This window comes from Falco naumanni, chromosome 3 (genome assembly GCF_017639655.2).
Source record: "Falco naumanni isolate bFalNau1 chromosome 3, bFalNau1.pat, whole genome shotgun sequence".
NCBI classification, from domain to species: Eukaryota; Metazoa; Chordata; class Aves; order Falconiformes; family Falconidae; genus Falco; species Falco naumanni.
Genome location: NC_054056.1, coordinates 110,036,354 through 110,050,280, shown reverse-complemented (window position 1 = coordinate 110,050,280; position 13,927 = coordinate 110,036,354). Strand labels below are relative to the sequence as shown.

The 13,927-nt window shown below is 38.5% G+C and overlaps 1 protein-coding gene across 5 annotated transcripts in view; it reads right to left on the bottom strand.

Moving 5' to 3' along the window:
* TRIO (trio Rho guanine nucleotide exchange factor) overlaps nucleotides 1–13,927 on the bottom strand; it is a 255,928-nt gene that overhangs the window by 66,299 nt on the left and 175,702 nt on the right. For all 5 annotated transcript variants that reach the window (XR_005826742.1, XM_040585918.1, XM_040585920.1 and 2 more), the window contains exons 32-34: nucleotides 12,239–12,381; nucleotides 11,483–11,582; nucleotides 3,385–3,628 (exon numbers count right to left, since the gene is read on the bottom strand). Coding sequence is in view for 4 of the 5 variants with exons in the window: in XM_040585918.1 (XP_040441852.1) it covers nucleotides 3,385–3,628; nucleotides 11,483–11,582; nucleotides 12,239–12,381 (487 nt within the window). In the remaining variant the exon portion in view is untranslated. The remainder of the gene's footprint in view (nucleotides 1–3,384; nucleotides 3,629–11,482; nucleotides 11,583–12,238; nucleotides 12,382–13,927) is intronic.

Here is a 13,927-nt window from a genome sequence, read left to right as displayed (position 1 = left end):
ATTTGTTAACCACTATAAAATTTTGGAGACTGAAGATACTGTAAATGCCTTTTTTTTTTTAAACCCATTGATACTGATTAGATACTTAAAGTAATACACGTTCTGAGAGGACAAGTAAGACCTACACTTGTAGGCAAGTAAGGAAGGTCATTTTTGGGGCTGTCTTCTTACGTGAAAATAAAACATTACCTTTCATGCTTGACAGATAATATGTGGACACACAAGAAATAGCCGTGATCAGCTGTCAGAACTAGGCTAAACATACTTTCTGCTTTAATAATCTTTCATGTTACCCTACTTTGGATAATAATTTCAGATTTTTTTAAGGCATTAAGTATCACCCAACATTTCTGTACTCTGATAAAATGTGGTTTTACAAAACTTAAGAATTTCAAAACTTTGAAGCTCACTTCAGCTCTGATATGCTGTGGCTTTTTAACTTGTTTAGCTGGCGAACAGTATTGACAAATACTGTTGAAAAGATGAAAACTGTAGGGCCCACAGATACTGAAAAGAGTGCAGAACTCCTTGCTTCAACAAGTCATTTGTGTTAGTTAAGCACTCAACATCCAAGCAGTCACCACCACCACTTCTGACAGTGATCACCTTCCTTTTTCCTTTGGAATTACATAAAACATCTCTCCCCAAGCCTCTCGCAACAGCTTGCGATGCCAGACATGCACAAATTCCAGACTCGTGTCTACTGCACGTGGCTTAGCCCATAAACTGTACAGAATTACTCAGACCTGATGCTCACACTGCGAGCCTAACATATGACATGTCTTTTCAGACCTAAGAACTCCAGAGGGCAATATCCTAGTTTGTTGAATCATTCAAAAACAGATGTTTACTGAATTATGGTCAAAAAAAGGAAAAAAAAAATCTGTATTAATAAGACGACTAAAGTTGCAGAATCAAGCACTAGCAATCTAGAAAATACAACAGTTAAAAGTTATCCACTCAAGTACATAGACTGCCTTAAATTATGTCAGCCATTCACTTGTTCTTTGTTTATGGGGGTTGTGGGTTTTGTTTTGTTTGTTAGGAATTCATACCTCAATCAATGCTCACAATTCTGAGAAGATCATCTAATTGTTTTTCCATTCTTCCGATTAGCATATTCCCTAATGCTTTATTTAAAGATCTTTAATCAAATGCAGCACTTGAGAATGAGTAATTGCTTTGTGGGATTGTCTGAGGTACTTTTCACTGGGGGGGGGGGGGGGGGGCAGTGATAAAATCAAAGCACTCCACTAATTTTGCTTAATTTTTGTAGTCCCTCTGTGAAATGAACATTATCAACTACTTCAATTCTACTCAAGCAATATAAAGTTGAGGTAGAGACTGAAGTCAAATGTATCCAGTAGTCTCAAGTATCCAGTCTGAAGTTGGTTTTTTTTGCTCTGTTTTTCCCTCCCCAGATTACTTAACATTATATAATAGCATGCGTGTTCAAGACTGCTCACACTGACTTTGGTCACAGTCACATGCACGGGGAAACTTCACAAATCAAACATTCAGCTCCTAAAGCCTGACACCCAGTAATGTGGGAATAAACAATTAGCAGCTGCTTCTCATCAGCTAGGGTTTAGATGGCATGCCGTAACATCCCACAGGCAGCCTGTGGCACAGGCAGGGACAGAAGTCACTTCTCAGGCTGCATTCAGCCCTGCAAATCATGCTTGTTCTAGCAATGGCCTTTTCTTCTTCAGTCTCCATGATTAACATAATTAATTAATGCTCTGTATTTCAAAGCAACACGTCAAGCAGAAACTAAAGTAACTTTACAAGGCTCTGCCCCACCTTCCCCAAACAAACACTAAAGAAAAAACATAATGCAGGTTATGTCCACTGGTTTGATTAATAAAAGTAACCTGCAAAGGCGAAACCAGCTCAATATAAACTGTCTCTCTCCCTCAGAAGTCTGACAGGGTCAACGTTCCTCATATAACGTATCTTGTCCAGTACAATCTGCCTCTCTTCACAATACTCTCTGCATTCAAATTGCAATTCAAATGAATTCCCCTAGCTCCAAAGCAAATTGGATTTATCAATTCTGTGCATGGTGTTAAAAACAAACAAATAAAACAGTGGTAACATTCCATGATTTCACTTCCTAGTCAAAGGAAGAAATGTTTTGGTGATACCTAACGATTTTTTTCAATGTTATCATCCGCACAACTGTAAACTTTCAACTTTCTCTATCCAAATTGTTATAGGACACAAGAGGACAAAAAAGTATGCCAGCTATACAGCTCAGACTCTTTCAGGCTTCACGCCCACACCCCCCCCCAATCAGTCTGCATTCAGGAAGTTCCTGCTGTGCATGCTCCTAATGTAAGAAACACAAACTCCCTTTTTTTAGCCAAGCATATGTATACAATGTCTGAAAAACCTGGGAAAAATTGTAACGTGCTATTGGGGATGGACTGAATAATTGAAAAATTTGTGGTTATATTTATGAAAAACTGTCCAAAACAAGAATTTTGTGTTTTGGATAACAAGTTTCCCCCAACATCACTTTTCCTGCTAATCTTGTTACTTGCAATAACAATTTTGGAAATGAAACTTTTCCCCAGCATGTGATAAAACACCTTCTAATGGACTGTTTTTCTGGTGGTTTTTTTTTAATTCACATTTCTTGCTGTTCACAGGCTGCAAACTCAAGTAAGTTTCAAATGAAGCAAGCAAGCATTTTCTCTAGTAAAAAACTCTGCAAGTCTAGGGAGTTTATGGAGTCAAAGGACTATAGCACACCTTAGAAACTTTCAAAAAATTGTCAGATTTTTCTTACACCCTTCAGGGGCACACTCTTTCATGCATCTGGAAAAACAAAGTAAGATTTCAGAGCTGCTCTAGGAAAAAGGGATGAGTGTGCCACCGCTACTCTGCAACACTCAGTTCAGTAAAATATGTAAGTCTAAATAGCCAATTCATGTGCCAGGGCATATAGGTGCATGTATTACCTTTTCCATCGCTGAGCCTGATGCTGTCATGACTTCTTACTGCAGTGTTTCTCAGGAACCACTGATAATGCACACTGGAGATTTTCTTCCCTCTCCCCTTTCAGCACACGACAGGTATAGATTCTCCTGTCATGGCAGCTTGATCTAACATGATTTATCAACTCAGTTCACCAAAACATAATTTGCTTAAATCTCTTCCCTGTCTTCAGCCACATTTTCACTTAACACTGAGAACTGCTGACTGCTTGTCTTGGAATAGACAGCGTGGCTGCAGGTTGCTGAAAGCATTGTTTTATCTATAATAAAACCTAGAAACCAAAACAGTGCAAGAACACCGGAATTCCCATTTGCACAGTACTCCCCATTACCCAAAAACTCATGCTGCTGATAAACAGACTTGGTTTCCATCATGTCTTACCTTTGTGGTTAAAAATCCCCTCCATCTCCATACTGCTGCGAGAGTGAGCAATGCAGAGGGACCCGCAGGGGACCAGGCCTTCTGCAGCTGGGGACCGATCCGTGGTTCGAACCAGACACCAGTCGGGCTTGTCATGGGGCCTCTCCAGGACCTCCACTGTCTGCCCACGGCGGATTGTCAGCTCATTACTGTTGCAGGCAGTGAAGTCATGGATTACCACCGTCAGCTCGCACCCACCAGACAACTGTGAAGGGAAAAACAAGAAGCCAGATGAATGCTCATTATCAAACCGTCCGTCATGCACCGTTACCTATTTAGGATTCCTGGCAGGATTCGTATTTTGGACGAGATAGCAAGCTTCTGGGACTTTCCACATCAAGAGCAGCTCATTTCAAAATCAGGCAGTTCAGAACAGATTTCTAACTCTGCTTGCCTCCGTCTACGTTCAAAGCACACCAGTTGTGACAGTGCTGGGCGGAGGATTTAAGCAGTTTTTCTTGCTAGACTGCTCCTTACCCCAAAAGCTGAAGTAGCAGTCACTTCAGAATATATTTTATGGGTAATAATTGGCAACAAAAAGCCAGATACTACTAAATACAGTCACTCATAAGCTTTGTTATCTTGCAAATTCAAGGCAGAAAGAGGAACCTTTTTAGAATGAGCTTACTGCCTTATTCCCATCCAACTCAGTTTACATATATGCAGGTCACAAAACAATCCAGGACACACCATACATAATTATAAAAACCAGGATACATTTCTTCACGTAAGATTCACAAATACTGAACTATTTAGTAGAAATACAGCTTTCACCTTTTTGCTGATTCCCCAAACAAAACCACGCAAACATGAACTAAAGGCACGCAAGCTCAGGGTTTTCCTCCCCCTCTTTGAAACACTTCATTAGAATCACTTTGCCTAAGCCTAAGTTTCCTCTCTTTGATTGTTTCATGTGCTTTGATGTGAAATGAAAATTATCAGAACTTTGCAAAGTTCCCAAGATTGCTCAGCGCCAGAGCAGCCATCCAACTTAAGCAAACAGCCCAGGAATTCCTTCTCCTTCCATACAGCAATGGCATTCCAGGTTATTTCAGCTTTTTCTGTGGGAATATTTCTACAGCTCAGGCTGCTTCAGTGCAACATGCCTATCAGATCTGAGCAACTTCTGTCAATTCACTAACTTCGGACCAAGCCAGTAACCTCCTTCAACTCAGCGAGATAATCCTGCAATGCTCTGTGCTGACAAAGGAGGACAAATACCCTGTGGGAGTTCCAACTGCAGCAAATGTAGTTGCATGTGCTACACCAACATAGCGCATGGTTCCTGCCACATTATTTTTGACTATTATGTTTAGGCTGCCAGCCTAATAATAATGTACATGGCTGTCAGCTACATCCTATGAGCTTTAGGAAAAGGAGATAAGAGACTGCATTGTTACTCATTTATTAGTTTTCTTACAAGCTAGGAACTGAAGCAAGCACCAGATAGAAACCTTTGAAGGATAACACTATTTGTTATCAAGCAAGAATTTTAAAGCAAATGACAAAACCAGCAAAACTCCAGTAAGACTCAATGGCTAATTCCAGCCTTCTCTTAATTCTTCTCTTTAATTCAAGTCTGCAACAAACAACAGGACGTAACTCCTAGCAGATGGTCTGCAGTAACTCCAGAGTTTTCCCATGCTATCTGCTTGCTAATCTCGCCAGCTACCCTTGCTTGTGCATGCATACAAAGAAGAAAAAGTTTTCTTGGGGGAATGCAGGGGCCAAGAAGGGCAGGAAACCCTCATACATCTAAAGTTTAAGAAAGATAAATCAGGTTGTACCCATTTAGTTCCAGGCTAAAAATTAATCACATTGCTTCTACTACATCTCTCCAGACAGCCCCAACACCCAAATTAAAGGGGGTGGGTGGGTACATCTTCAGAACATGCTACCTCCTCCCTCATAAAAAAGTTTCCTGTTTCCTTACACTCTTTCTCCATATTTTATTAGTTTTTAGTCCATGCAAAACTATGCCAAAGGGGGAAAAAGTAAAGAGCTTTCCCTTGTTTTCTGGTATTGATTTACGTTGCAGCCTTCTTCAGACAAACAATTGAAACCATCTGTATGCCTGATGGGGACTAACAAAAAAGCTGATGAAGTATGACTTCATAAGGTCTCCAATGCAGACCAAATTTTTCTCTGGAGAGTCCATATCCCAATCGGTGCAAGCACCAAGACAGTAACAAGCTGACACCTTCCAGAAACTGCATCTAGTCATTGTATTTCTCTTAAAACACGTACAGAAGCACGGCTTTGGTGCTCTGCTTGCTTTCCTGACCCTTCACTTCCTAAAAACAGTGATTAAAATATATTTTGTTTACCAGTGCAATGGCCATGTTTTTGGCTTTAATATAGATGTTCCTTCTCCTGCTTCCCTTAAAAAAGTTGCAAGATCTCAGATTTTATGTTCACTAAGTATTTTATATAGTATTAAGCTAAAGACAAAAGCAAACAAAAGCTGTCAGTGGCTATGTCAAAAACTATTAAAGTACAAAAAAATCCTTGTCTTTAAGACTGTGGGGGAATCAGATATCCTAGCTGGTCAGTATTCCACTGAATGCAATATTCTATCACACCTCAGTACAGCGTGTACGGGACTTCCTGTGTGCAATTGCTAGTGCCACACCATCCTCCAACATGCACTAATGCTGTTAGATGCAACTTAGCGCAGGACTTCACTCCTGCCTAAGATGCCAAGATCAATGATGTTCTCTACCCAATGCATCTGCGTCATTATGGAGAACTGACCAAAAAAAGCATTTACCGATTTTCCCCTCCTTTGGGATAACAACCCTTCCTTCTCCCCACAACTGTAACGGTTAGGAAACACTGCTTTCCTCTTCGTTTTATTGCTCATTTTCTCTCCGTAACACACTTTCTGAAAGCAGTTTTGTCTTTCGCACTGATTAAATGCAGTTGGACAGCAAGGAGTGTTTGTGATTATGCACACTGCTTAACAGCTGTTGTTAGACAGCTTTGGCAAGGCTCTCTAGGCTAGCTGGAGGGAAGAGAAAGAGGCACAGCAGAACCAGGAAACTGACTTGTACTGAAGAGAGTTGCAAACCATCTAAATCCAAATTTAGGCTGAACAATTACTTTATATACTTTACCCTTCTCAAGAAACCCTTTATGTAAACTGAATTAATCATGCATGATAAAAATAAATGAGGCTATGTCTGAAACATGGAAACTGGAGAGACAGAGATGAGATGAGAAGGAAAAGCCAGACAGAAATGGAACTGCAGATTAAAAAAGGCACAAGGTTTAATTAAACAGCTTATCATAGACACAGTGTCTTGGTGTTGCTGAAATTAATGTTAACCATCTATGTTCATCTCTCTGGGGCCTTTTAATCGCTGATGCTTGTAGAGAGAAAAAAAAAAAAAAAACGTAACACACTTTCACTGGCTCAACGCATTCTTAGTGTAGGTTTGCTGAAGTCAGAGACACCACACCAACAGTTCATCTGCCACCAGTATCTAGGAGCATCACCACTGGCAGTTTTGCCATGTACAACAGCGTTGACATCAGGCCATATAACATCCTCTCAGGACTGCAAATTATATTTACCGTCCCATGGAAATTTGACATTAAGGAGAAGGGAAAGGAAGGAGAGTAGCTAATAAGATTTCTCAATTATTACAAGCATGGAAAATCTTTAATCCCCTTTTAAAATGGAAACAAGTGCACCGTGGGAGAAAAGAAATGAGACACACACAGAAGTTCTGTCTCAAATACAGAGTATTTTGCTTTGGCCAGGTAGCTGCCCAGACTTGGTTTCTGACTCTGAAAAGAGGCGTATACTCTGGAGCCATGTCTGGGTTTTTTACTAGCATTTTTTCTACTGACGGGACCCTTTTCTCTTCTGCAGTCTCAGCTGGCAGAACTAATTACTTGGTCATCTCCTGATGCTTCAGTCCTTTCGCTGTTTTCCGAAGTACTACACACAAACTTAAAGCAGCATGAGAACGAAATACAACTTCACATAGACAGCAGTACAAAGTGTTACCAGCTGGGCACAAAAGACAATTTCTTAAAAATAAAACATTGCTCCACTGACCACCCACAGCAGCTAGTGTGATTCCTACTATTTCGGGTAACACCCCTATGACAGCTCTTCTTCTAAAAGCCTCTCATCTCAGCTACCAAAACAGTGGTTTGGATTATTTCACGTTTCTACTTAATACAAGCATGAAAAGACCTATCAGACCTACATTGTTTCCTTAGCCTCCCCATTTCATTTCCTATGCATTGGATCAAGTTCAAAAGATGATAAAATCAGATCAAGCTCTGAGGCTAGGAACTGTGAAAGGTGGAATGAATGGGCCAAGTGTCATCTCTTTTATTCATTAGCCACCTAAAATGCTGGCTACACAGCTACAGAAGGTGAAAAGAAGGAATAGTGCTAAAGGTGAAGGCCAAAGTATTTACTGAGAAGGGTACAACAAGAGCACTCATTCAAAAACCGAGTTGCTTTGATGGAGCAGAAGAAATCTTCCTCAAAAAATTCTGTATTTCACTCTGCACTCCATTCTACCTTCCAGTACTTCAGGATGGGTCACTGCTATGGATGCATTTAGCATGTCTTGCAATACGAAGATACACCCCATGCATGCTATTAAAAACAGGCTGGAAAGGGATCTTAAGTTACCTAGTCCACTTCTTTCTCTTCCTCTAGAGCATGATCAACTACATCTGTGTGAATCATGACTAACATTTATCCAAACCTTTCTCAAGGATCTCCAGTTATGGAGATTGCCAGCCTTCACAATTACTCTGCTCTAGGGCTTCACACATTTTCATACTCATAAAAAATATTATTGCAAACTTTTATGAAAAATATGTCCTTTGATCTCATCTCATCCACTGAAAATACAGGTAAAATACTGTTCTGTAACTCTGTGTAGTAGCTTTTCACGCAGTTGAAGACCTGGAGTTCTTCCTCCTGCCTTTTTTCTTTAGGCTTATTAGTCCCAACTCTTTAGCTTGCCTCGTAGGTTATGTTTGATAGATGCCTAATCAGTCTTTTTTTCTTTTTTTTTTTCATCTTTCCTCTGGAACTCTTCCAACGGACCACTAATTTGCTAAAATTCTGTACTCAAAATTGCATGCATACTTAACAGAGGCCATACAAGTGCTGAGTAAAGAATGAGGACTTCGTGTCCTGCAGCTCACCATCCTATTTCTAAAAGCCAATGTAGGACTGCTTCCCCCTCCCCAACAATGACTATATCACACTGTTAAAACCATAAACATCTTGTAAGCCTATAGCTTCTAGACCATTTTCTCAAAAGCTGTTCAACACACTCACTGTTCTCATTAGTAGTTAACTACTTCCACCTATTCACATTAGCTCAAATGTGTTCCTATTACATTGCATGGTATTTTGCCAATCAATTTCTCCCATTTGCCAAGACAATTTTGATTTCTAGCTCTGCCTTCAAATACAGTTTTCAGATGATATGAAGCTGGGAAGGATGTCAGCATTATAAACATACGGTCTATTGCATCATCCCAGTCACTACTGAAAAGCAACATGCAACAGTGGAGCCAACAATCTGAAGTTACAATTCTAGCTCAAAAATTCAGGGTGGAGAGGAAAAAAGCTAATCATGAAATTATTCTCTGTTGTTAATGCATTTCCACATGCCACAAACCAGGATGCCAGGAAAGAAAGCTCATCTGGACAATACGCAACCACTTACTACCAAGGCTAAGGATTTTTAGCTCTTTCAAAGCGTATCTCTGAGGAAGTGAGAAAAAGCATTGAGTTTTGAGTAAAGGTTTAATTATTTATATTCTCCCTGTATAACAGAACAGCTTAGCACTTCTAACAAAAAATTGTATTTTAAAGGAATCAACTGTCTGAACATATAACTAGAGAAAATAAGAATGGTTTTACTTGGCTGTCGATCAGTATGACGTTTGTTATTTGTTGTCTTTTCTTAATCACAATAGTGGATAACTGTCAACAGAAAAATGTTCATCAGCAACATAATACAGTGCTACACTTTTTTAGCACTTGAACAGTACTATTTTAAATTACTTGATATTTTAATAATTCTCAGTTTGGAATCCCGGCTCAGTTTGGAACATGCTTCAAATTCAGCCGAGGAGTTCCACTGCTCCACCTGGATAACCACACCAAGAGCACCTAAAATCCATAAAACTGTTTACTCCAGCTCTGTAAGACATTCATACATACTTCAAGCTTCTAGGTTGAGAAAACACAGTCAATTTTAGACCCTGAATGGACTACAGCTAATGAATTTTTAACATACAAAGTGAGAGATTACTTCAGATTCAGCAAGTGTTGACATCCTACAGATTTCACCAGCCTTCTGCCTGTTAATGTTCCTTAATAATTTTTATTTTGTATTTTTAAACAGATTAATTTTTTTCTCTTCCTAATGTATTTAACAAACCAAAATATACAATAGAAACATTAAACAAAGTTACTCTGCCAATTCACACACTTCTAAGAAATGCACAAACAGTAAATTCCTTCCTTGGATATACAATATATAGCACAAGTAAGTTCCAGGGAGTCTTCCATTTTTCAGTTTGTTCTTGTCCAGGAAGAGTCTAACAAGTTCATACAGTTTAAAAACAACAGTACACTCACTAACCAAATATAAAACTTAGTTTCTCAGGAAAATACTGAACTGCTCTCCATTCCTCCCTCCCTTTCATTTCTCCTCCTTTTATAGCTTCTGTTGAACAAGTTGTTGGTAAGACTCCTCCACATGTCAGATTTGAAGACAATCCTGAGGGCATTTCGCTTGGCCAATGTTCTTAGCAATTATCACATGATGCATGAAATATTGCTGTGAAGGGCAACAGGAGACAATCCGTGCTATTCCCCAGTAAACAGTACATCACAAACAACTGCAGAGTGGCAATGGTTGTGTATGGAGGGATGGACTGCATCACCTCTGTTTGAAACTAAACACAATCCAGCCAGGCTGACTGCACACAGCTTGATGTCTCAGCCAATGATCAGGGAAATCAAAGCGAGCAAGACTTACTTCTGAGTGTGATAGATTACCTAAACTCCTAAGAACACACACCAAAAAAAAAAAAATAAAAAAAATCTAAACCGTTTGCTGTTACACACAACACAATTTTTGTAAATTGCTAAATAAAATAAGCAAACAACAAAACAAGTTGTCAAAAGATTTTTTTTTCTGCCAACCAACCACTTTTTTTCCACAGATATCCTCAGAAGTAGTCTCCACCAAAACTACAGACCAGCTTCAGTACAAATACACAAGATCAAAATATAGGCTATTTTTGACAAACACAAGAGCAACACTTCTCACTTGCCAGAAATCCTCTTTCAATTCCAAAGTAACACACACGTTTCATAAGAATTTTTATTCTTGGCATCAATCTGCATGAAAGATGGGTATTAATGCTTATCTTTCTTCCACCTATGAGAAACTCTGGCTGTGTTATCCTTAGGGGATAACCCTGCCAGAATCTACAGGCAGCAATGGAGGAAAGGAGACACTAGCACTAGTATCATATGATACTGTTGTGGGTTACTCCTCTTTAAATAAGGTCATTTCCATCAGCTCTCATGCAGAATGTGAACACACTTACTCTCTAACCCAGGAACATTGGATAGTGTTTTTCCTTCACAAAAGTAACCATGTGGCAACCACCAACCTCAAGCTAGTATAAAAAGCAGATGGCATGCTTTCAGAAAGGCTGAGACTGACATCAAGAAGATTTCTGTGCATGGATATCAAATTCTACGGAAAATAAAACTTCCTTTTCAAACTGGATTAAATCTTTGAACAAACTGCAGAACAAAGGGAACCAAAATGGTTTCAGTTTGGAGCAAACAATTCCTTCATGACCTGTTATTTAAACCACCACCCCTGCTCCCCCATGGTATCAAGATATTTTCGCTATTGTACAGCTATTTTTAAGAGATTGAGTATTTCTGCCTCTTCTCTGAAGGTACTAAGGGCTAATCTTGGGTGCTAACTCACATGAAGGGATGAGTCACTGGCTCTCAGAACAAAGTAACACCTGGGAAACTTACCTTATCGCTGTCTAGCGTGTTCTGCGAGGTTCGAGAGGCAATTGAAATAGTATCAGGTTGGCTGCTACCATCTCCCTGACTGTCCAGGTCCTCGCCGTCTCTGCAAATATTTCAGTTCTCATTACAATATTAGCACTGTGTTTGTAACATGTTAGTTCCCTACTTCCAACTCTAAAGAAGGTGCATCTAGACATTGTGGCAATGGACACCAGCCAGCCAAACTACCTGATACAAAAATTAAATATTCAGTGCTTAATAATTTCTTCTACGCTTTAAGAGAACAGATTCATTTGCTCGAAGTCTACACCATGTAGAATTAAGGCAACAACCAACCAGACAGAACTATGGCAAGAAACCTGCACAGCCACTCAGCCAAAGTTAGCAAACAGAACGTGCAGTCACACATTTTAAGCTTCATGAAAGGAAACCAAGGACCTGAATAACACATGCAGAATTGTAAAAATCTAAAATATACAGCTATCCTGTATATATATATATATACACACAGTATAACTATACTGCAGTTCCAAATCCTTTCTGTAATAGCTGAATGGACACAAGTCAAGGACTGTTCAGAGCAGAAATCTCAACAAATTCAGCATTGCAGGAAACTGGAAATTAATTGTAAGATAAAGCTGGCCAAAATGACTCGTGCTTTTGTCCAGTTCACTGAACATTACTAGAAATTCATCACTACAGAGGAAAAGAGTGCTGTTGTGTACTTAGAGATTGCTGATTATTTAAAATACTACTTACCTTCTTCCTTTCTGTTTTGTTGTTGGTGCGGTTTTGGGGATGTGGATCGGCTCTTTCAATGCTCCTTTCAGATGAATGGTCCTTTCTTGTATCACTTCCCGGATATGTTTGATCCAGTCCTGTTTATTCTCTATACTGGATGCCTTTGATATGCAAAAGAAACAAAACCCCCACAATGGACTATTATAGCTGAGAAGATCCACACGTACATTCAGCTAGTAAATGCAAAGAGGAAGGCACAAAAATGACTTTGTGAATAATTTTTAAAAACTTGATCAGAAAATAGGAAATTCAAGCTAGCTGTCTTCATTTTGAATTGCCAACACTACACTTCTCAACATTATTAATATTGTTAGTTTAAAAAACATTTTAATTTAGATTCAGAATCCTTTTATAACTTGAAGGCTAAAACACTGTATGCTTACTCTAATGTGAGACAGAATTGAAGAATTCCTGTAATAACAACTTGAACATTAGTATTTTAAACTCATAATACATTTTAGGTCAACTCTAATTCTACATAATAACCTACTAACACTGAAAGAAAAATCAACTTATACTGCAGCACATACACTTCTACAATACATTTAAGGTATTACTCTTCCCAATTTTGAAACATACCTGGAAGCAGAAAGCTAATTTAAGGATTGTGTATTTTAATACCTGCCTGCAACATATCATCTATATTTTTGAGATACCCTGGAAAAGACTTGATATCCAGCTGCCCAACCTGTAATATGATTGTTGAATCCAATTTAACCCCGCACCTGAAATGCTATTAAATATAAACGTTATTGCAGATCTAAAAAAATTATCAAGTATAACTTCCTACTTCTCTTAATTGCTGTCTCCTGAAATAATTCGCTCTGAATATATGATAAATATTTAATATACTATAAATATTTAATAACCACAGATTCTAAAGGGATAGAGAAAGTTGCAGGAACAGATGGAACAGTTAAGAAATAATCTTTGTTTTCTTTTACAAACAAAAACATTTAGGAAAAGAAGCCAAACACAGTTTTGTTAAATCTTTTATTTAGGTTTTCATGAAATTTACTTACAATGTTAATGAGCTAAAGAAGTGCTAGTTTCCAAACTTCAAAACCAAACAAATAATAGTAATTAAAAAAACCAATAAAATTGTTGGAAAGCTTCACATACCATGCAAGTTATCTAAATGTCCTATGCTATAAATAAAGATCATGAACACCTTAAAGTGTTCATATGTCAAGAGAGTTTAAATAAAACTCCTTAAAATGCTCTACCTTGGGACTGAACAGATAGTATTATTCAGTGATGTACATTTAATTTCCTTGTACTTGTTGGCTGCTGTCAGAAAACTAATGTGAGCTCTTCTAAGCCTGTAATTTACCAGGAAAACATATAAATTTGAGTGGCCATTTTTAAGTGGCATCATTGAATAATTACCAAAAATATATGTGAAAACAGGAACAAGTTTAATAGTGGGAGCATTAACCTGTAAGATGAACTTTTTTTCAGCTCAACACAGCTAAAATTTACAAAAGAAAAGTTTCAAAGCTGGCAGAGTCCTCAAAATATGTCAAATTACTCATTAGCTGCTTGTGGTATTACAAAAAAGTTCTCCACTTTTTGTCACAGTCACAGGAAAAATGATTTAGCCATTCTCCTAGACAGACAAAATACACTATTGACACCTGTAACTTC